Raw genomic sequence first — 21,243 nt, 5'->3', positions numbered from 1 at the left:
CAGATGCTCTTTATCAGGTCAAACTTGATACCTTAAGATCTATAGTGTAACATCAAATAAATCAGGTATTTTATTATTATTATTATTCATCTAAAGAACTGTATAAATTTGTAAAATATCTATTCTAAAATCTATCCTAAAGTCGATCGTTTTCCAATTCCTTTTGCACCTTCACCTGAGGGTAATTCACCAGTACGTCCAGTCACAAATTCATCATAGATAGATTTAAGTCGCATATATTCTTCAGCCGTAATGGAAGGTCGAGTAGATTTCAACGATTTTTCTAGATATCCAACCGTGATCATCGCAACCTCTTGTTCAACTACTTTAGCCTTCTTGACATTGTTCTTCTTATTATTGTTTCCCTTGATCCCTTTCTTAATCATAGTCAACTAGTTGAATAATAACAACAATAATATAACGTTAGTTTACAATCACCTTTTTTTTTTTTTTTTTTTTACTTACTCGTTGGGATATTTGTCCTTTTTCAGCAAGTGTCAAAGGTGTCTTTGTTTTGCCGGAATCGCCATCGTGACCACCAATCATCACAAAATCACCATTGATTTCTTCATTATTTTCCGTTACTTCCTTTTCTTTCTTTTGTTGTTCCTTGAAGCTGTCAATATTGATAGTACCATGAATCGCTTCCAAATGAGCATTGTAAAGAAATCCTTGCAAATCTGCTCCGGAAAATCCTTCTGTTTTTTTAGCATATTCCTTCAAATCCACTTCTGATGCCAGCGTCATTTTTCGAGAGAGCGCTTGAAGAATCTAACAAAAAAAAAAAAAAATTAAGATCCATCGTTGATTCATCATTCTTCATCATCATACCTCTAAACGTTCATCAAAGTTTGGCATACCGCATAAAAGTGCTTTATCAAGACGACCAGGACGAAGTAAGGCTGGATCAATAAGGTCAGGTCGACTAGTTGGAAAAATAGAATTAAATAAATCTGCAATATTCATCGTCCATTTTTTTTTTTTTTTTTTTTTACCTAGTAGCTGCCAAAACATAGACACCATCCAATCCTTCAGCACCATCCATTTGAGTCAACATTTGATTCACGACACGATCTGTTACACCAGTACTATCATGACCTCTAGTAAACAAAAAAAAAAAGATTAAATAAACAATTATCTACAAAATTTTAATGTATAAAATTTAAATATATTTACCGTCTTGGTGCAATAGAATCAAATTCATCAAAGAAAAGTACACAAGGTTTAGCAGCGGAGGCACGCTCAAATAGATCACGGACGGATTTTTCACTTGCACCAATATACTTGTTGAGAATTTCTGGACCCTTGACACTAATAAAATTCAGTCCACATTCTTTGGCCACAGCAGAAGCTAATAAAGTCTTGCCACAACCTGGATATCCATAAAGCAATAATCTTTTTTTTTTTACATACAAAAAAAAAAAAAAAAGATGGATGATCAGATACTTTCATTATATTCTTCCTTTTTTTTAAAAAAAAAATAATCTTACCCTGATCGAAGACGGAGTGGACATTGAGCAAAAACAGATGCATACTTAGTAGGCCATTCAAGAGTTTCCAAAAGAGCATGTCGAGTTTCATTCAAACCACCAATATCTGACCAATTAACACCAGAACTTTGCAACTTGACACCACGAAGAGAAGATGGGACAAACCCTTCACGTGCTTGAGTGAAATCTTGTTGAATCAATTGAAGAGATTGTTGTACTTGTTGATCATCAGTATCCACAACTTGTTCTAGCCTATTGTCGCCCATTTTTTCTTTGATACTACGTACAGCACCTTCATGAACTGCTCGTTCAATCAATGCTTTCAAATCTGCAGCCAAATATCCTTCAGTTTCAGAAGCCACTGAGACAAGATCAATATTTGGCAAACTCTTTGTCAAAACACTAGATCCTTGAGCCATAATGGAGTGCATAATCTATTTTCCAAAAAACCATGTGAAAACCAGTTCTTACTTTTCTTTTTCTTTTATTGTACCTGTTTTCGTTCATCACGGGAAGGAGGGTTCAAGTGTCGTAATTCACTAAATACATGATTCGTGATCAAAGATGGATGAATAGATTGTTGTTGAGAAGTGGCAATCACCATGATGGAATGTCGTTTGGTCATTGTCAAAATCACTTGTGTAAATAATTCGGCAATATGTCTTGATCGTGTGGAATCAGCATGTTCCACTTCAGCGGGAATCAATCGATCAATATCATCAAAGAAGAGAATAGAAGGTGCATGCCAAGCAGCTTCATCACACCATTTTTGAAGCATTTCCTTCAAGTTTGGAATCCGTTCATCAGCAATTTCAGCACAATTTACTTCCAAAGTATCTATCATCATAATATTATTAACAATAAAAAAAACCACTTGAGTATTTTTTTCCCTCTTATCTATCCTATCTCTTAATACACTTTCTTACATGTCAGCGATGATCGATCTGTTCTTGCAGTATAAAGTAATTTTCGAATTAATTCCGTCTTGCCAGATCCATGAGCTCCAGTCACCAAAACACCTCCAGATCCCGGTACACCAAGGGCATTTTTCAAATCCCCTTTGGTAATGTTGGCCATAGTATAATGGTATAATCGTTTGAAGATTTTTTCTATTCCACCCATTTCAGAAGAACTACCATATCAAAGTATATAAAAATTTAATGATATCAGTCATTATTTACCACATTACGTATCTTACCGTAATGGTGCCTTTTTCGTCTTATTTGTATCCTCCATTTTGGTAATATCTTCACCAATATCAATTTGAAGATCCTTCACTTGAGTCGAAGACAATGTTGTGTATAATTCTGTAGAATGATCAGACGGAGAACTACCGTTACCTAGAACACCAAAAAGTCGTTTCTTTTGCCCAAATTGAATAAGGCCTTTTCCTTCACTAAGAGATACTACAAGTCCCTGAGTCAATGCTATACTATCTTGAACGGCCATGCTTGACAATACCTCTATACAAAAAAAAAAAAAAAAAAAAAAAAGATAAATATATACATCATTCCATAAATCATCATTTTCTATTTCATCTATTTTTTTTATAACTTACTTTTCAATTCCTGAGATAATATCTTTTCTTTTTGAGACTTTTCCTGAGCTTGATTTTGATTGGAATCCAAGTCAAACTTTAAAGTAGAATTAGAAGCTTGAGAAGTGACGAAACGTCTAAACACTAGAGATCCAGGAGTCGATTTCCTTACTGTTACAGCAGCCAACCTTGAAGGACAAAAAAAAACAAAGGTTTTATATGAGTATGATATTATCTCTAATCTTGTATACAAATATATATATATATATATATATATATATGACTTACCTAACAATGTCAAAATCGTCCAAGTCCAGAGTTGATTTGATGACAGATCCTAAAGATACATGATAACGAGGTATAGTAGTACTGATTTCTAGAAAAGCGTAGACAAACTTGGCAGGAGACGAGAGATCATCATCGATCATCGTATTCTCTTTATCTTCATCATTGTCGGTAGTAGAAACTGCAGCAGGTGCAGATGTTCCAGCATTGGTTGATTTTCGTGAAGACGAAGTGGTAGAAGCAGCATAACCAGGAATCACTTTGGATAATCGCACTAGACCTTGACTGACACCAGAAAGATCATCAGGGTGTATCATCACGGACATGGGAGTAGTAACTATATCAGGTGTATCAGACAAGTTCCGTAAACAAATATGAGGAGTGGACATCTTTTGGTCCTTTGCTGAGGAGAATTGAGCAGAGGCAGCTAAATCAGAGGCTTTTGTCAATTGACGTACTTTGGGAGCAACAATCACTTCAGTATTTGTAGTCAACTTGACAAATTCATTCCTTGGATTGAGTTCGGCTAATAATAATAATAATAAAAGATGAGTAAAAGAAAAAAAGATGAAAAACCATTCTCATGCCTCATATATATATATATATATATATATATTTAGACTTACCCACTCGTAAACGCACCAATGTCTTCCCATGAATCCAAACACACATCAACTGATTTGTATATACCACTCGGATTTGACTAAGTAGATTTTCTTCTACATAACCAGCATGTAATTCCTAAAAACATAAATAAACAGAAAAAGACGATGTAATGAGGACACTGCAAAACACTTCAGACTATAATATATCTTCCTTGAATTAATCTTACCAGTATTTCCCAGTCGTCTTCAGTATGAGGTTCTACATTTACCGTAGTACATTCGGGCACATTGCGACAGAATTCAACATTGACCTATTAACCCCAAGAGAATATGTGTTTGTCAGTAAAACCAACCAACACTCTTTTTTTTTTTTATCTTTCTTTATTTACCTTTTGACCTTCAGATAAACCAATGGCAGTACCAAGTTGAGGGTCCATTTCTAACACGTCAAGTTTTCCATTAGAACCATGTGTGAAAACAGAATTGGGAGATAATGGTTTTGAAGCTTGACCAGACCATCCAAAATAACCTTTCTTATTTTCACCTGCAGGCTTATTTGTCCAAGCCAATTCCAACATGACATTTTGCGGTACCTATTCATATTCATAGTCAAAAAAAAAAATAGTTTAAAGTTAAAAACGAAGTATGTGATTACGAGATAGATTCAACACCATGACTTTTGAAACTAGGTTCCTACCTTGCGTTGATCTAATAAAGCATTCACCCATTGAGAAGGTAAATTGACAAGACAAGATCTTATAGGCGTAAACTGTATAATAAGTTGTTTGGGCATATAAAAAGAAAGGAACGTAAAAAAAAAAAAGTATTGAACGATGGAAAGAAAAGGGAAAAAAAAAGTGCAAGAAATTCGCTTTGTCAAGTCTTTTCTTTTTCTGTCGGAGTCCAAGGCTTGTTCCCCACACATACAATTATATCACGTATGCTCTTACAAAACGTTGGCCATCTCCGCCTTACCCCAGGAACGATTTATTTCAATTTGGTTTATTCGATTGTCTCTATCTATACAAACATTATCCTCAGTGATATTTTCAATTTTATTTAATATATTTAGTATGTATGTATAGAATAGCTAGAAAAATGATCTATGCTTTTAGTCAGATTTCCCAATCAAATAGCATGTGATTCCAAAAAAAAAATAGCAGTAATAAAATAGTTTGATGACCAAAAAAAAAAAAAAAAAAGACCAGTTTTATTGAATGATTGAAGAGTGTGAGGCAAATGATAAAAGAAAAGATCTAATAAAAAATGGAATAACTGGCCGAAATAAACTAAATAAAAATGAAAAAAAAAAGGAGAAAATGGTTGAAAGGGAGAAAAGTTAAAAAAAAAAGGTAAAAAGAAGAAAAAAAAAAAGAAGGGGAAAAAAAAAAGAGGGGAAAGGGTTGGTTTGGTAGTAAATGAATACATACACACTACAAACAGAAATAAATAAGTGTATATAGATATATATATCGATCAAGAATTGAAGAATTGACTACTAACTAGACTTGTACATCAAATAAAAGAAGAAGGAAGAAGAGAGAGAGAGAAAGTGAGAAAAAAAAAAGAAAAAGACAAAGGCACAAAAATAGAATAGCAGACAGGTTTACATGGAAACATGATACATTCTTTCCAAAGCTTGTTTTTGTAACACTGAGTCTTGAAATTTCTTCAATTGTTCATTTTCAGTAACAAGACGTTCCAATTCAGTCAATAAGGAGGATTGATTCTTCTTGAGATGTTGAAGATGTTGAACAGTACGATGTAATAAAGCAGCCTTGCTCATTTTTTTGTTGATACAACCAGGTAAATGTTGGCGTAATTCTTGGAATCCATCGGATATTTGAGCACGTCGTTTTTGTTCACTTTGGATATGGATTTGTCGACGCATTTCCAACGCAGCAGCAGCATTATTATTGTTGTTGTTATCTTCATCAGAGTCGTCATCACTTGTTTTGCTACTATTGTTGGCATTTGTAAGACTGTTGTTGGAGTTCATACGCTTAGCTTTCTTCTTACGTCCATTTTCATAGGATTCTTTCGAGTATTGATGGAATTGAGGTAAAAATGAATCAGGTAGTGTATTGACTTTGGCAATCTTTTCAGAGATGGTGGAACTAGAAGATAACAATGGTGGTGTCGAGGCTGGTGGTGAATCAGGCAAGTCGAATACAGTAGGAAGAAAACTAATGTCGGACGAGTTAAGAAGAGGAGCAGAATAAGTCGCTAGAATGACAAGAAAGAAAAGAAGAAGAAAAAAAAAAATTAAATTTGAATTCCGATTATAAAGAAAGAAAAAAAAAAGGGATTATTATTTTACCAGTATTGAAAGTATTATCCAAGTCCAATTTGGAGTGTGAAGTAGCGTACGTTGTAGGCATGATGTATTCATCAAAGGTAAAATCGGTATCGGTATTCATGATGATGATTATTTGTTACTGATGTGATGAAATGTATTAAGAAAAAAAAAAAGAAATATATATATATATGATCGATGAAGGAAAGACTAAGGAATGGAAAGAAGACGGGTATCAAAAGGAAGGGAAAGAAAACTTGGGTGACGTGATAAGTGGAAAAGGAAAATAAGTTAAATGAGAGGAGAGATTATAAAAGAATGGAGGGGGTGGAGTAAAAGGAAAAAAGAAAAAAAAATGAAAAGAAAGAGAAAAAGAAAAATGAAGAAAAGAAAAAAGAAAATGACCTCTTTTTTTTTATTATTATTTTTTTATTAGCTAGCAAAGAACTATAATATGCCTTTTCACCAATTAGTTTGTGTGCCTGTGTAGTTGGATGTGTGTCAAAAAGTCAAAAATAGCTCCTTACTTTAATTCACTCTATCATTTTTTTTTTTTTTTAGTTGTTTGATTCTCTCACTCCCCTTTTGCTGCTATTCTTTTTTTTTTTTTTTTACTCCTCATCATTGACTAAATCATCATTTTACTATCATCATCTATTTTGCCATCACCATCATCGTTCATCATTCTCAAGTCCTTATTGATATAAAAATAAATATTTGGTTTCTATTTTATCACACACACACAATTTTAGAGACAAAAGGCGAACCAATGTATGTTTAAATTTTTGTGTCACATATCAACAAATTGGACGTTACACCCCGACCGTAGCATCATCTCCATCTATTGGGATCAATAAGATCAATGAGAATGTTGAATTCATTTACATAAGAATTTCAACCTTCTTTTTATCGCTTCATAATATATAATTGCAACAACAATAAAAAAAATGTAGGATGAATATGCATCTAAAATAAATGTTTACTTTATCCAACTTCATTTCACAAAAAAAAAAAAAAACGGGTTGTACAAATAGATCGACTTTTTTTTTCCTTCTTTTTTCTCTGGGACGACAGGAATCATGAGAAATTGCAGGGAGGTTTAAAAAAAAAAAGAGAGAGAAGGCAAACGATCATCAACGCATTCAAATCAAATTGAAAATAGGAGACAAGAAAAAAAAAACCCGCTCTTTCTACTTCTCCCCTGATTGCTCTTGCATGTAAATACACTATATATAAATATATATATTTATTTTTGACATTATTCCAAACTACATATACATCCTATGACTACAACTAGACTAGATTAAACTAAACTAAAAAAAAAAAATTGATTGATAAGGTTGTCAAAAAATAAAATGAAGGTTATAATCAGAAGTATATTGATATCTATTGTAAAAGTTGAGCTGAACTTTGTTGTGCTTCAATTCCAGCTTGTCCAGTGCAATATGAATTTTTCATGAATGAACGACAACATTGATAACCCCATTTACCATCTGACCAATAAGATCCCCATACAGAATGATGATTGTTGATAAAAACTAAGAACAAAAGGAAAAAAAAAAAAGATAAATATTTAGTTTCTTATCAAATGATCTTAATTGATTCACTTTACCATCTTCTTCATATTTTGATCTCGCTTTTGCTTTTTCTTGCCCTTTGATGACCCGACCAGTCCTTGAGTATTCCACATAGTTTTCAGATTGTGCCAATAAGAGTTCCTTGGGTAAAGATTCCAAATGTTCTGCACCACCATATTTTTCCAAAATGCCTTTTTGAGTTGATCCACGTACTTTATCCTTCTTGGCTTCATAATCTTTGTGTAATAAAGCAATTTGAGTAGGATTAGCTTGTAAATGAACTTGACTACCACGATCACCGGCTTGCCAAGCAAACATTTGTACTTTTGCCATTTCAGGAGCATCCCCTGTGTATCTTGTAAAGTTGTCACCAGCAAAACTGACTTGATCTTCCGGTTTATCTTTCAAAGGATTGTCACGCATTGATCGAGTTTTGGGATCATAAAATGCAGATTCGGTATCCAAGTTGAGTAAATATTTGGCTGTATCTTCACGAATACGAAGATTTCGAATGGTCGTTCTTGTCTTTTGATTCACATGTTGTCCTGGCATATCTGCTTGATCTGCATACTTGTCATCATCATCGTCATCCTCATTTCCATTATCCTCATCATCCGATAATTGTCCAGTTTTGTTCTGTTTAGCCCATTTCTTTGCTTCCTGTGTTGTTGTAGGACCTTCCTTATCCAGTTCCGATGCCTTGGCCGATCGTCTTGCTTCTTCCACTTTGTTATATTCTTCAATTACTTGATCATGTTCCTTGGGATCATAGCCATTCCAACGATCTCGTTTTTCATCCCAATCCAAATCAGCTTCTTGTATAATTTCATCAGCTTGAATGTTCTTGCCCGTCCATTTGGCCCCTTTCTTTCTAGGTCGTTCTACACAATCTCGAGTTTTATGACTAATGGCTCCACAATTTTCACAAGCACCTTTTCGATATTTTGTTGCTGCTGGTCCCTATACCAAAAAAAAAAAAAAATCATATGAGAGATCGAATCTATGTTTTATTGATATTCATCAACTTACCACTCGTTTTCCTCTTGCATACCAATAATTATCATCAGGACCAAACTTGGGTCCTTTACGTTTTTCAGGTGCACGTTGATGCTTCAAAGAGACTTTACCAGTGTCCACATACCAAGGAGCATTTAACATAAACTGAGGTGTATGAGGATTGATTTCGTTGCCTTCATCATCGATAGCTGCTGGTGCTGTTCCCGCTTTACGAGCTGCGTCAAGATCCTTCTGCCTTCGATATTCTTCTTTTGTTAAACGATTTGTTTGTGTAGTCGATGACATTGTTGATATAATAAAAAAAGAAAAAAAAAAGTGGCGGAAAGAAAAGAAAGAAAAATAGAAAAAATAACAACAACAAAGCAACTGGAAAGATTGAATTGGATTGGATTGGATTGGCCTATTTCTAACACCGCTACTTTGCTGTAAGGCCTTTGATTCATTATGGAAAACAAATAAGGTAATATAAAATATTTCAATATGTCTTGACGATTTCACCCACAAAAAAAATTCTACCGTCACCAAGCATCAAGTCCAAAGCTTTTACATATAGTTTGATCTATTATTATCATTCTCTTTCTCCTTGTTGATATCAATGCTCGATATCACAAGGAGGGAAGATAATCCTATTTTTCTCCTACTTTTTATTGTTTAAGTCTCCTATTGCTCCACTTTAAGAATGCTAAGATATCATGTGTCTTTTTATTTTGGCTCACTAGAAAGAAATATCGGTGGTCTCTATTTTGATAATTTGTTTTTTTTTTTTTTTTTCGTAAAACGTAAAAAGGATACATAGCTTTTCAAATCATAATAATAATAAAAATAAAAAAGAATATGATCTGTGATAAAAGGATGGATGATGATTGATATGTAGATGACAATTCATAATGATTATACTTTCTATGAACGCAAAGATGATGATTTTTATAATGATCATCACCAGACAAGATATATAAAATACTAGACATAGAAAACAAGATACATATAATGATTTCATTTTATTTTATTTTTATTTTTTGGGTAAAAAAGAAAATAAAACCATTAAAAAAGGAATATTACTCTTGGATAACGAGAAAAACCATGATTGTATGTATAAAAAAAAAAAAAAAAAGAATGAGTGATAGTATTTAAGGTCATCGGTATAAAATGGAGAGATAATGAATAAAAAAAGGGAGAAATGATGGTTTACTAAGGACTGAAACCACAGAAACAAGTCTGCAAGTAGCAAACACTCTGCAAAGACACACCAGCGTCCTTCTCCTTTGCAGAACAAAGGGCATTGCAATCTTGAGCACATCCACCAAACTCATTACATTCTCCACGCTTGGTCAAAGAAAAAAAGCCACCATCATCAGCATTCACCATAGCAGTAAAGGCGACCAAAGAAGTCAAGGTAATGATCATAGATTTAAAAGCCAACATGTTGTAAACTAAGAAATAAATTTGATAGATAGAATGCTTAAAGAGACAAAGAGATAAAATATATTCTTTACAAATCAAATAAAGAAGAATAAAAAAATAAAAATAAAAAAAAATAAAAAAAAAATAAAAACCCGTTTTTATACTCGATAAAAAAAAGGGAAATGTCAAGTTTTCAATCCAATTTTATTATTATTATTATTATTCATTCGAGGGAGATGAGAGGGGAGAGAGTGATGAATGACCAGATGAGTGGGATAAATACAAAGTATCAGGAGAAAACATTTATCGTCGTCACCATCATCATCGTCATTGGTATAAATTTAGACTAACTAGTGATAATCCGATCAATTTGATAAATTTAATCGATATAGCCGAATATCTTAATAAACAAATCTTATCTGTATTAAAAAAAAAAAAAAAAGAATAGAAGGAGAATAAAGGATAAAGTGGGATAAAAGAGAGAGAGAGAGAAGGGGGGAGAGAGAGATCGCGATTCAATAGATTCATACCAATCAAGTAGTTGAACAAAGATATATTGAAAAGGGATAATACTAAGGGATCCATCATCAGTTATACACACGTTATTTTAATAATGCTATTTCAATAGGATTGATGATCATAAAAGAAATATCAAGGAGAAATTGATATGTTTTTGAAAGGGTCGAGAACATTGAACTTTTTATAAGGAGTCCTGTTATATTTTCAAATAGAGAAATACTTCAAACTTATTTTTTTTTTTTTTAGAAGAGGAGAAAGTATAATAAATTGTGTGAAAATATGCAGACTAGTATAAAGGTAGATATAGTGAAAATAATGGAATCATAAGGAGTGAACATATTTAAGGAGGTATAGAAACTAAGTATCAAAGGTCATAAAGACGAAAAATAGATAAATATATATATATATCAAAATATATATAGTTTTATTATGGATATATAGAAGAAGAAGAAAAAAAAAGGTATACAGTAAGAGAGAGATATAATAACAATTGAAGTACAAAAAGGAAATATACTAAAGGATGATATAAAATAGAAAAAGAGAGAAACCAGTCCCACTTTTACAGAATTCAACCAATAATTAACTAACTAACAATGGTAAAGTCCCATCCATCTTGATAATCGTTGGTTTGTTGCAAAAGTTAGTCATGATATATCAACAGTATTATCCATTCCACTGATTTTCATGCATTCTATTGTACAAAGGTGGAGCACTAGGTGTGTAGGCAGGTGGCGGTAAATCTGGTGTCGACATCAATACTGAATTATTCAAAGAGGCGTCATCATCATGGTGGTAGTGTTGTTGAGTTTGATCACAATAGGTGCAAGTAGGTTCGTTGCTTATATTTTGATGACTAGCCAATTCTTTTGCTGAAGGTGCTGATGGTTCAGGAGTAGACTGTTGTAATGATAAGGAGAATATTCGTCTATGGTGGCAAGTTCCGAGACTAGAGGGTGGAGATGTCATAGTAGTGGGAGGTGCTGATGGTTGTGGTATAATCATGTCTACTCTTCTTCTTTCATTTGACGTTGATGGTATATTTGCTTGCTGATTGTTGTTGGTATTGTTTTCAGGTCGAATTGATGTTTCATTCCCTGTATTATCTTCCAAACTTTCGTTCGTAGTAGTGTTGATATTGTTGTTATCATTATCATCATCATCATCATTGTTGCTGTTGTTGCTTTGTTGATGGTGTTGACTTAATATCGATTTATCATCATCATCAAAATTGTTAGATGTTTTGTTGATTCGATGCTTCCGTTTCCGCATTCTGGTAAAAATCACAATGGTTGTCACTACTGCCACAGCACCAAGCCCTCCTACCAAAGATAGAATAGTCACCATTCGTTTCAAGGCCACTTGATCGTCTTTCAATTGTTCTTCTAGACTGTCGTCATTGTTCCCACTTGTTTTATTGGCTGTATTTGTCATTTCCATTTTATCATTGTATGTTTGTTGAGAAGAATGAGAAGAGTTTGTCGATTCTAAAGCATTGTGACTAGTGGTTGATAGAATAATAGAAGAAGGTTTTTCATTATCATCAATAGAAGGTAATGGTGAAGATACTATAAAAGGTACTATAATAAGACATAGTATGAAATAGTAAAATAGCCATCGACAAAAAGAGAATCGCCCAAAGACAAGACGTCTCATTGTTGTAATGTAACGATGATAATAGTAGTAGTAATAATGGTGATAATAGTAATAAGTAGTGATAAAATGGAGTGAATAAAAAAAAAAAAATAGGAGAAGGGAAAGGAAAAAAAAATAAGGAATAAATAGATCAAAAAAAAAAGGCAAACTAGGTAAAAAGGAACCGGACAACCAATTTGGAGCCCCTCTCCCCTTTTTTTTTTTTTTTTTTTTTTACCAGGTAAACTGGTGCTTTTTTTTGTCTCAAAACTCCCATGCAACAATACACTCCTAAAGGTTTGAGTTAAGTCTCACAGGTGAAATTTTCTTTTTCTATTTTGGTAATCATATGATTTAACATTTTTTTAACATCATACGTTGTACTCATTTTAACAAAAAACTTATTGATAATCAATATAAAAGTCATTTTCATTTTCATTTTCATTTTTGGTAATCATATTGGTACAATCTAGGTACCTTCTATTTACTAATTGATTTAACAAATCAAAAGTATAACAGAGTATCTTGCTTCTTTTTTGGTTCAATACCTTCTTGGTCCAATTTGAATCATAACTGGGTAAATAAAGTTGTTCAATCTATAATAAACATCATCAATTATAAAATCATCATCATCATCATCATTAATCGTTAATCGTACTGGAGGTCGTTCGAATAATCCCAGAGATTGTGATTTGTGAGCAAAAATTTTTATTTTTTTTTAGCCCATCGGGTTCGTTCTCGTCTCACCCAATAAAAAAAAAAGATTAAATAAAAACAAAATAACTATGTACACAAGAATCAACAAAAAAAAAAACTAAACTAAACTAGACTATAAATAGGAAGGGAATGGAATACTACTAATCTATTCTTCATCAGCTTCTTCTTCATCATTGGCAATGTTGAAGTAACGAAGTTCAAAGGTTTGCTTGTCAGTAGCGATAACACGGAGCCAGTCACGGATTTGATTCTTCTTCAAAAACTTCTTGGTCAAATACTTGAGATAACGCTTAGAGAAGGCAATATTGGCAACAACAACAATCTTGTTATCAGAACGAGTAATGGTCACAGCTTCACCCAAGTTGTTGGTACGACCTTCAACCTTGACACGGTCATGAAGATACTTTTCGAAAGCAGCAACATCAAAGATCTTGTCATTGGCAGGAGCAGAGCAGTCAATAACGAACTTGGACTTCTTGATAGTAGCAGTAGGGGCCATTGTTAAAAGTTGAGAATGTGAAGGAAGAGAAAGAGAAAGAAAAAAAAAAGTAAATAGAGAAAAAAATTTCTTCTTTTCATTTACAAACTCCCTTGAAAAATTTTTCTTTTTTGATGTACGAAAAAGCCACCAAGACGAAACTATACAAAAAGGGATTAAGCTCTACGGCGTTTGAAATTGTTCATTGCATTGGTCGTCATAAATTTGACATTTTTTTCTTTTTTTTCGATTTTTTAACCCTCTCTTTTCTCTTTTTTTCTTCTTTCTTTTCTATTTTTTTTTTTTATATATTCATTATATTTATATATTTTATAGAAATAGAATCACTTTGTTCAATGAATATGTTTGTCATGTTGAGATTGGTTTATTTCTCAATAACCTTCCTTATTCTTTACTTGGCATTTACTTGGTGTACACAGGTTCTTTCTACTTTCCCGGACGACCAACACCATTCTGACCAAAACTCAACTGACTACGGATATTTCTTACATATTACTGATTTTCATGTAATTATATATATATATTTATGAAAAGTAAACTATCAAACTTATTCTTCCTTTTTTTTTTTAATATATAGCTAGATAACAGTTATGTGGCGGGGTCTACTATTGAATCAGCGTGCCACAAACCACCGTCTTCTGCAGCAACAACGAAGCACAAATCCGGTCTTGCTCTTCACTTTGGAATGTCGGGATGTGATACTCCTACCGTTTTAGCCCAGAAAACAGTAGATTGGGTATCAAAGGAATGGAAGCAAAAATTAGATTTTATTGTTTGGACTGGTGATAATGCAAGGTAAAAAAAAAAAAAAAAAAAAAAAAAAAAAAAAAATTAGTGATAAAAATCGATCAAAGTTGTCTCACTTTTTTTTTTTTTTTTTTGAATAATAGACATGACTGGGATAAGCAAATGAAACGAAATCGCAGTAACGTTTATGAGTCCAATCGTATGATGGCAAATATGATACATGGGTCCTTTGGTGATATCCCTGTTATCCCTAGCCTTGGTAACAACGATGTCATTCCTCATAATCGAATTACCATGGGTAACGGTACTGACAAGAATACCAATCGACTGTTACGATTTTATCAACATCTCTGGAAACATTGGATTCCTCAACAACAACAGGATGATTTCCTCAAGTATGGTGCATTTGTAGTCGATGTGGGTCCTCAATTACGTGCTTTGTCTATTAATACTATGTATTTTATCAAGAAAAACAAAAAGTTACAAGGATGTGGAAAACCTGGTAGTGATGCTCAACAACACATGGATTGGTTTGAACAACAACTTATCAAGGCTAGAATGGATGGTTACAAGGTGCTTGTCTTGGGTCATGTTCCTCCTGCTGAAGATACTTACCGTTTTTCATGTTTGGCATCTTACACCAGAATTTCTGCTCAATATCCTGATGTGATTATGGGACATCTCTATGGACATTTGAACAAGGACCATTTCTTATTATATGATACCAGTCGACCTCTGTCAAAAACAACAACGATGGATCAAGACAGCTATGATAAAGATTATTTGGACCAACAACCATTTTTCAAGAAACCAAAGATACCCAAGTTTGCTCGACAACTTCATGATATGTATTCATCAATACACCCTCGATTAGAAGATGATGAAAAACAAGAAATATTACCGACATCTCCTGTGGTAGCTATCCAAGTGACTCCCTCGGTGTTACCCAAGTATTATCCAACCGTACGTATCTACCGTTACACGAAGAACAACTTGATGGGCTATGATCAATACTTTGCAAATATTACGGAATGGGAAAACTTACCAGCAACACAACATCACTATCAACTGTTGTATTCCACAGATCATTATGGCATGAAGGATTTGACATCTGAGAGCTTTTTTGATTTGGCTAAGCGCATGGTAGATCCTCATGACAAAAATGGTCGTCGTCTTTGGAGGGATTATGTCAACAATATTTTTATTAGAACTAGAGCCATCTTTTAGAATAGACTTATTTATTTTATGATATCACTTTTTCTTTATATATATACCGTTTCTATACCGTTGCTGTACAATAAACCATTTATATTTAACATACATTTTTCCAATCTATTAGTGTTTTATTATAATTGAAGGATAAAACAATTCATGAGAAGGATAAAAGAAAATAAAGTGTTAAAGAAAGGGAGTAAGGAAAAAAAAAAAAAAACTAGTAATGATGAAATGGGTGAGTGCTACATATATATATATATATATATATATATATAAATGGGGAGAGGGAAGGGGTAAAAAGTAAAAATGAAAAAAAAAATAGTATTTGTAGTAAAGAGAAAAACTATCTAGATATGAGTTTTATTCAATTGATTGACCAGATCATTTTCCATAGCCTTGTCATCTTCCTTGCTGACGGGCTCCTTGTCTTCTTCTTCTTCAGCCTTTTCAACCAAAGCGTCTTCTTCATCTTCTTCTTCTTCTTCTTCCTCTTCCTCTTCTTCATCGCTATCCAATTCTTCCATATCATCCAATTCATCCAAAGCATCTTCATGATCCCAGTAAGCAAGAGCGTCAATAATAGCCTTTGCTTCGTCTTCATCAGCATCAAATCGATTTCCATTTAGTTCCAAATGAATCAGTTCCTTGAGATGTGTTTTAATGGCACCAGCAAGGACAGTAACGGCAGCAGCAGAGATTTCGTTGTATTGCAAATGTAAATGAGTCAATTCAACATTGTTACCAAGTTCCAAAGCTTCAGCCAAAGCAACGCCACCAGACTTGCCGAGTAAACAATCACCTACATTCAATACCTTGAGTTTAGGCCAGTGAGTAAGAGCAGATGCCAAAGCTTGACTACCCTTGGAGGTAAAAGTATTGTCTTGTAAATCCAAATGATACAGATCACTACATTTTGATAATCCTTGTACAATAGTCTTGATACCAGTAGGACGAATACCATTTTGAGGCATACGTACCACTTGTAAAGTTCCATGAGAAGCGAATGCTTGAGCCAAAGCTTTACTACTACCGTCTTCCAACCGATTGCGTCCACAGATAATGGTGTGTAAAGAAGAAGGTCGGTTTTCAGCACGAGCCTTATCAGCAGATGCCTGTAATGCCTTTGCAATCATAGTTCCACCACCAATGCCCAAACCATTGTTGTTGAGTCGTAATATACGTAACGTCTTACTGTTGGATAAAAAGTCGATCAAGGGTTCAGCTCCTGCAGGTCCAAAAGCATTGTCGGAAAGATCCAGTTCTTCTAAAGAAGTTTGTTCTAAAGCATCACATAATGCCTTTAAAGCCAATGGAATTTCATTCAGAAGACGACCAGTAAAGATGTCAGAAAGTGCTGCTATCTATTAGAATAAGAATAATCAATAACTATAAAACCAATCATTTTCAGTTATTATTTTTTTTTTTTTGTTTTTCCTTTCTGTACCTTGAGAGTTGATCTTGATTTCAAGGCACCAGCCAAAGCTTCACCTGCTTCAACACCAATAGTATTGCCACCAAGTCTAATTTCCTTCAGTTCATCCATTTGAACAATGGTGTCGACAAAAACTTGAACATGGTCACTACTATCAAGTTTCAATCCTTTACCTTCTATAGAGAAAATAGTGTTGTTTTCGAGAGTATATTCGTTGATAGGAGCCACCATCGAAAAAAAAAAAAAATATGTATATAGAAGAAAGAGGAGAAAAAAAAAATCCAAACAGGCAAAAATTTTATCGAAGTCGGAATACCAAATGTCATTTTATATATATTTCATACTTTTGAGTATCATCCATTGATTTACTACTTCTTGTATCATATTAAGAAGTAGATGATTTGGTTAATATTAATAATAACTATAAATTATTCTAATGATCAAATATATATATATATATATATATAATATGTATATCAATCTTTTTTTTTCCTTTTGAATAATACTTGCTACTTGTTGGAATATATATATATATATATATATATTGGAAGATATCTTTTATTTGAATATATATATACTCACCATAAACTATTAATTAATATGTTTGATTGTAATTTAAAAACTATTCTATAGTAACAAAGTTGATCTTGATAGTGAACACACAAAGAAATGATCGAGCGAATGAGTTTTGGCGGAGATGGAAAACAAACATATTATATATAAAATAAAAAAAGCTGTATCCTATTTTTTTCTTCATTCCTTCATCGTCCATTTTATATTTTTTACCTTCCTTCATTTTTTTTTTTTTTTTTTTTTTTATATACATTCCTTAAATATATCTCTATTGATAATCTTAATCTCTTTATACACCATTGACAATGCGTGGTTTAACTTTATTTATTGCCGACATTCGAAACTGTAGGTCATTTTAGAACATGATGACACTCCTGATCGACTAACTTTTCTTTTTTTTTTTTATATAGGTCGTGTACGTGAATTGGAAGAGAAAAGAATCAACAAAGAAATGGCAAATATTCGGTCAAAATTCAAAGGTGAGTATGATAACAAAGTTAAAACGTATATAAATAACTCTTTCATTCTATATTATTAGAGGGCAATTTGAATGGATATCAAAAAAAGAAATATGTATGCAAACTTTTGTACATGTATATTCTTGGTTGGGATATTGACTTTGGTCACTTGGAAGCTGTCAATCTCATCTCTAGTCAAGTGTATAGTGAAAAGCAAATTGTAAGTTAATTTATCTTATTTATTCGTTTTTCTCTAATTTTATATATATATATATAGGGTTATTTGGCGGTGACTCTACTTTTCCATGAAAATAGTGATCTTGTTCGTTTGGTGGTCAATTCAACAAAAAAAGATTTGGATGATATGAATGAAATCAACAATTGTCTCGCTTTACATGCTATAGCAAACATTGGAGGTCGTGAAATGGCAGAATCTTTAGCCAATGATGTACATCGATTACTTATCTCACCGTAAGTATCCATAAGATAAAATGAACTATATGATTTACAATTATTATTATTGTTATGATTTTTTAATAGAACATCCAAAAGTTTTGTCAAAAAGAAGGCCGCATTGACATTGTTACGTTTGTTCCGAAAATATCCTGATGTTATTCCTGTTACTGATTGGGCTGAACGTATTATCAATTTGATGGATGAATATGATTTGGTAAGGTCCCTAAAAGAAGAAGAAGAAGAAGAAAATAGATAGATATTGAATATTTGCTTTTGTTTTATATTAGGGTGTGGCTTTATCTGTTACAACTTTGGTGCTTGTCCTTGCTCAAACATTTCCTATTGAATATGCCAATTGTTATGGAAAGGCTGTGAACCGTTTGAAAAGAGTAAGGAGAATACATTTTTGGATTCATCTTTCTTTCTAATAATACTATATTTTTATTTTTTTTATTAGATTTTGGTGGATCGTGATTACAGTTTGGATTATATTTATTATAAGGTTCCCACTCCTTGGTTACAAGTCAAATGCTTACGTCTTTTACAATACTATCCTCCTCCTGGTAAGAGAAAAAAAAAATATCATCAGGAAAATCAGTTTTTTTTTTGTTTTTTTTTTTTTTTACTAAGCATTCCATTTTTTTTTTTTTCAGATGACCCAAAGTTACGTAGCGATATCAGTGAACTTTTACAAATCATCATCACCAATTCTCAAGATGCACCAAAGAATGTCCAACATAGTAATGCTCAAAATGCTGTCTTATTTGAAGCCATCAACCTCGCCATTCACCTCGACAGTAACTCCACTATTTGCGCTCAAGCTGCTCAACTACTAGGCAGATTCATTTCTAGTAAAGAAACAAACGTACGATACCTGGGATTGGAAACGATGGCTCATCTTGCTGCGTGTGTGGATTCATTGGCACCTATCAAACGACATCAAGAAACTATCCTTATGTCTCTTCGGGATAAAGATATTAGTGTTCGTCGTCGTGGTCTTGATTTATTGTACTCTATGTGTGATACATCCAACGCCAAAGTCATTGTCTCTGAACTATTAAGATATCTACAAGTAGCCGACTATGCTATGCGAGAAGAAATGGTACTCAAGATTGCCATCTTGGCAGAAAAGTTTGCAACAGCTTACTCTTGGTATGTGGATATCATTCTTCAACTGATCTCAACTGCTGGTGAACAAGTGGGTGAAGAAGTGTGGTATCGTGTTGTACAAATTGTTACTAATAATGAAGAACTTCAAGAATATGCAGCAAAAACAGTTCTCAATTATCTTGGTTCCCCTCAATACAATGAAACTATGGTCAAAGTAGGTGCCTATATTCTCGGTGAATTTGGTCACTTGATTGCAAACTATCCTGGATGTTCACCGATCGAACAATTCAATGCAGTTCATTCAAAATTCAATCTTTGCTCTCTCCAAACTCGTGCGTTGATGCTTACCACTTATGTCAAGTTTGTCAATCTCTTTCCTGAAATCAAAGGTCAAGTACTGAACGTCTTCAATCAATATCGCTATGTGCTTGATTCGGAATTGCAACAACGTGCTTGTGAATATCTCTCCATTTCTACCATGCCAACTGATGATATGCTTCAAACAGTATGTGAAGAAATGCCACCCTTCCCTGAACGTGAATCAACATTACTTCTTAAGCTCAACCAAAAACATGGCGATACTGAAGATAAACGTGTATGGGTGATTGGCGGAAAAGAGGCGAATGCTGAACAACAGGATGGATTGAAACGAATCGCAACACTCAGAGCCAATTCTTATAGCGAAGCCAGTCCTCGACAGCAAATCACAGCAGGTCCTAAGCATAGCAACAGTATATCCATCCCAGCAACCACATCATCATCATCAGGGTCTCATGATTTACTTGGATTAGACGATCTTACTTTACAAGACTCAACTCCTGCAAAAGCACTACCAACCAATATTCCCTTGGCCCCTGGATACGAATTAGGATACAATCGATTATTATATACAACTGAAGGAGTGCTTTACGAAGACAATCAAGCGCAGGTCTCGGTGAAAAGTGAATATCATGGTGCACAAGGACGTTTAGCAATATACATCAGCAACAAGTTGTCATTCCCAATGTCCCAAATATCAGTACAAACTTCGGATCATGCATCTTTTCAAGTGAATGTAGCGGCACCTCATCAACATACGATCGCACCCGGAGCACAAATACAACGACTCATTCAAATCGAATGTATGGATATCTTTATGGAACCTCCATCCCTGTTTATTGGATTCAATGGTCAAACATTACATCTCAAGTTACCCGTGGCTCTACCCAAATTCCAAGAACCTGTGGAAATGGATGGTCCAAGTTTCTTCAAAAGATGGAATCAAATCGGAGGCCCTCCACGTGAAAGTCAAGCTATATTTTCTAGTCAAGTGTCCATCAAGTTGGATCAAGTGAGCAATATCTTGCGTGGATTCCGATTTGGTTTGTTACAAGGTGTAGATCCAAATGCAAATAATTTCGTTGGTGTGGGTGTTATCAATGCTGGTTCCAAAGGTGGCAAGATCGGTGCTTTGTTAAGATTGGAACCCAATTTGGAAGAAAATGTAAGTATTGATAATGATTATAATAAAAATAGATTCTCATTCTCTTTTTTTTTTTTTTTTTCTTTATTTATTATATATAGATGTATCGATTGACAATACGTACTCCCAGTGAAACTGTGTCGGACCATCTACGATCTTTACTTCAACTGCCTTTGACAACCGGTCAATAATTCGTTTCTTTTTTTTTTTTTTTT

At 33.5% G+C, this 21,243-nt stretch overlaps 9 protein-coding genes across 9 annotated transcripts; 2 read left to right on the top strand and 7 right to left on the bottom strand.

The window, feature by feature from the left end:
• Nucleotides 1-131: 131 nt before the first annotated feature.
• Nucleotides 132-4,354, bottom strand: BX664DRAFT_266727 (P-loop containing nucleoside triphosphate hydrolase protein; the record flags this gene model as incomplete). The annotated part of the gene is made up of 15 exons (XM_051540918.1): nucleotides 132-392; nucleotides 466-771; nucleotides 832-925; nucleotides 996-1,100; nucleotides 1,177-1,311; nucleotides 1,491-1,924; nucleotides 1,984-2,327; nucleotides 2,417-2,622; nucleotides 2,689-2,953; nucleotides 3,049-3,215; nucleotides 3,316-3,493; nucleotides 3,563-3,838; nucleotides 3,939-4,053; nucleotides 4,145-4,228; nucleotides 4,307-4,354. 15 exons carry the CDS (start codon nucleotides 4,352-4,354, stop codon nucleotides 132-134), a joined length of 3,018 nt encoding a protein of 1,005 aa, XP_051398112.1.
• Nucleotides 4,355-5,434: 1,080 nt separating this feature from the next.
• Nucleotides 5,435-6,429, bottom strand: BX664DRAFT_170954 (uncharacterized protein). The gene is made up of 2 exons (XM_051539985.1): nucleotides 6,238-6,429; nucleotides 5,435-6,143 (listed from the first exon to the last, which is right to left on the bottom strand). Exons 1-2 carry the CDS (start codon nucleotides 6,335-6,337, stop codon nucleotides 5,524-5,526), a joined length of 720 nt encoding a protein of 239 aa, XP_051398111.1. The 5' UTR covers nucleotides 6,338-6,429; the 3' UTR covers nucleotides 5,435-5,523.
• A 1,006-nt stretch (nucleotides 6,430-7,435) lies between these two features.
• On the bottom strand, nucleotides 7,436-9,128 carry BX664DRAFT_337574 (Pre-mRNA splicing Prp18-interacting factor-domain-containing protein). Its single transcript, XM_051546259.1, has 3 exons — nucleotides 8,820-9,128; nucleotides 7,826-8,750; nucleotides 7,436-7,751 (listed from the first exon to the last, which is right to left on the bottom strand). The coding sequence occupies exons 1-3, from the start codon at nucleotides 9,090-9,092 to the stop codon at nucleotides 7,600-7,602; spliced, it is 1,350 nt and encodes a 449-aa protein (XP_051398110.1). The 5' UTR covers nucleotides 9,093-9,128; the 3' UTR covers nucleotides 7,436-7,599.
• Nucleotides 9,129-9,930: 802 nt separating this feature from the next.
• Nucleotides 9,931-10,220, bottom strand: BX664DRAFT_337573 (uncharacterized protein). The gene has a single exon (XM_051546258.1). The coding sequence runs from the start codon at nucleotides 10,209-10,211 to the stop codon at nucleotides 9,996-9,998; it is 216 nt and encodes a 71-aa protein (XP_051398109.1). The 5' UTR covers nucleotides 10,212-10,220; the 3' UTR covers nucleotides 9,931-9,995.
• Nucleotides 10,221-11,114: 894 nt separating this feature from the next.
• On the bottom strand, nucleotides 11,115-12,470 carry BX664DRAFT_337572 (uncharacterized protein). Its single transcript, XM_051546257.1, has one exon. It carries the CDS (start codon nucleotides 12,378-12,380, stop codon nucleotides 11,391-11,393), a length of 990 nt encoding a protein of 329 aa, XP_051398108.1. The 5' UTR covers nucleotides 12,381-12,470; the 3' UTR covers nucleotides 11,115-11,390.
• A 272-nt stretch (nucleotides 12,471-12,742) lies between these two features.
• BX664DRAFT_337571 (ribosomal protein L22e) lies at nucleotides 12,743-13,681 on the bottom strand. The gene has a single exon (XM_051546256.1). It carries the CDS (start codon nucleotides 13,573-13,575, stop codon nucleotides 13,222-13,224), a length of 354 nt encoding a protein of 117 aa, XP_051398107.1. The 5' UTR covers nucleotides 13,576-13,681; the 3' UTR covers nucleotides 12,743-13,221.
• A 152-nt stretch (nucleotides 13,682-13,833) lies between these two features.
• On the top strand, nucleotides 13,834-15,644 carry BX664DRAFT_360531 (Metallo-dependent phosphatase-like protein). The gene is made up of 3 exons (XM_051548163.1): nucleotides 13,834-14,081; nucleotides 14,153-14,370; nucleotides 14,466-15,644. The coding sequence occupies exons 1-3, from the start codon at nucleotides 13,911-13,913 to the stop codon at nucleotides 15,547-15,549; spliced, it is 1,473 nt and encodes a 490-aa protein (XP_051398106.1). The 5' UTR covers nucleotides 13,834-13,910; the 3' UTR covers nucleotides 15,550-15,644.
• Nucleotides 15,645-15,884: 240 nt separating this feature from the next.
• Nucleotides 15,885-17,080, bottom strand: BX664DRAFT_267003 (uncharacterized protein; the record flags this gene model as incomplete). The annotated part of the gene is made up of 2 exons (XM_051540932.1): nucleotides 15,885-16,898; nucleotides 16,982-17,080. The coding sequence occupies 2 exons, from the start codon at nucleotides 17,078-17,080 to the stop codon at nucleotides 15,885-15,887; spliced, it is 1,113 nt and encodes a 370-aa protein (XP_051398105.1).
• A 707-nt stretch (nucleotides 17,081-17,787) lies between these two features.
• BX664DRAFT_283409 (adaptin N terminal region-domain-containing protein) lies at nucleotides 17,788-21,233 on the top strand. The gene is made up of 9 exons (XM_051541598.1): nucleotides 17,788-17,887; nucleotides 17,953-18,021; nucleotides 18,081-18,220; nucleotides 18,278-18,471; nucleotides 18,541-18,670; nucleotides 18,744-18,845; nucleotides 18,914-19,019; nucleotides 19,110-21,049; nucleotides 21,130-21,233. Exons 1-9 carry the CDS (start codon nucleotides 17,848-17,850, stop codon nucleotides 21,217-21,219), a joined length of 2,811 nt encoding a protein of 936 aa, XP_051398104.1. The 5' UTR covers nucleotides 17,788-17,847; the 3' UTR covers nucleotides 21,220-21,233.
• Nucleotides 21,234-21,243: the final 10 nt, after the last annotated feature.

This window comes from Halteromyces radiatus, assembly GCF_025201355.1.
Source record: "Halteromyces radiatus strain CBS 162.75 chromosome Unknown BX664scaffold_6, whole genome shotgun sequence".
NCBI classification, from domain to species: Eukaryota; Fungi; Mucoromycota; class Mucoromycetes; order Mucorales; family Cunninghamellaceae; genus Halteromyces; species Halteromyces radiatus.
This window is presented reverse-complemented; position numbering and strand designations above follow the sequence as displayed.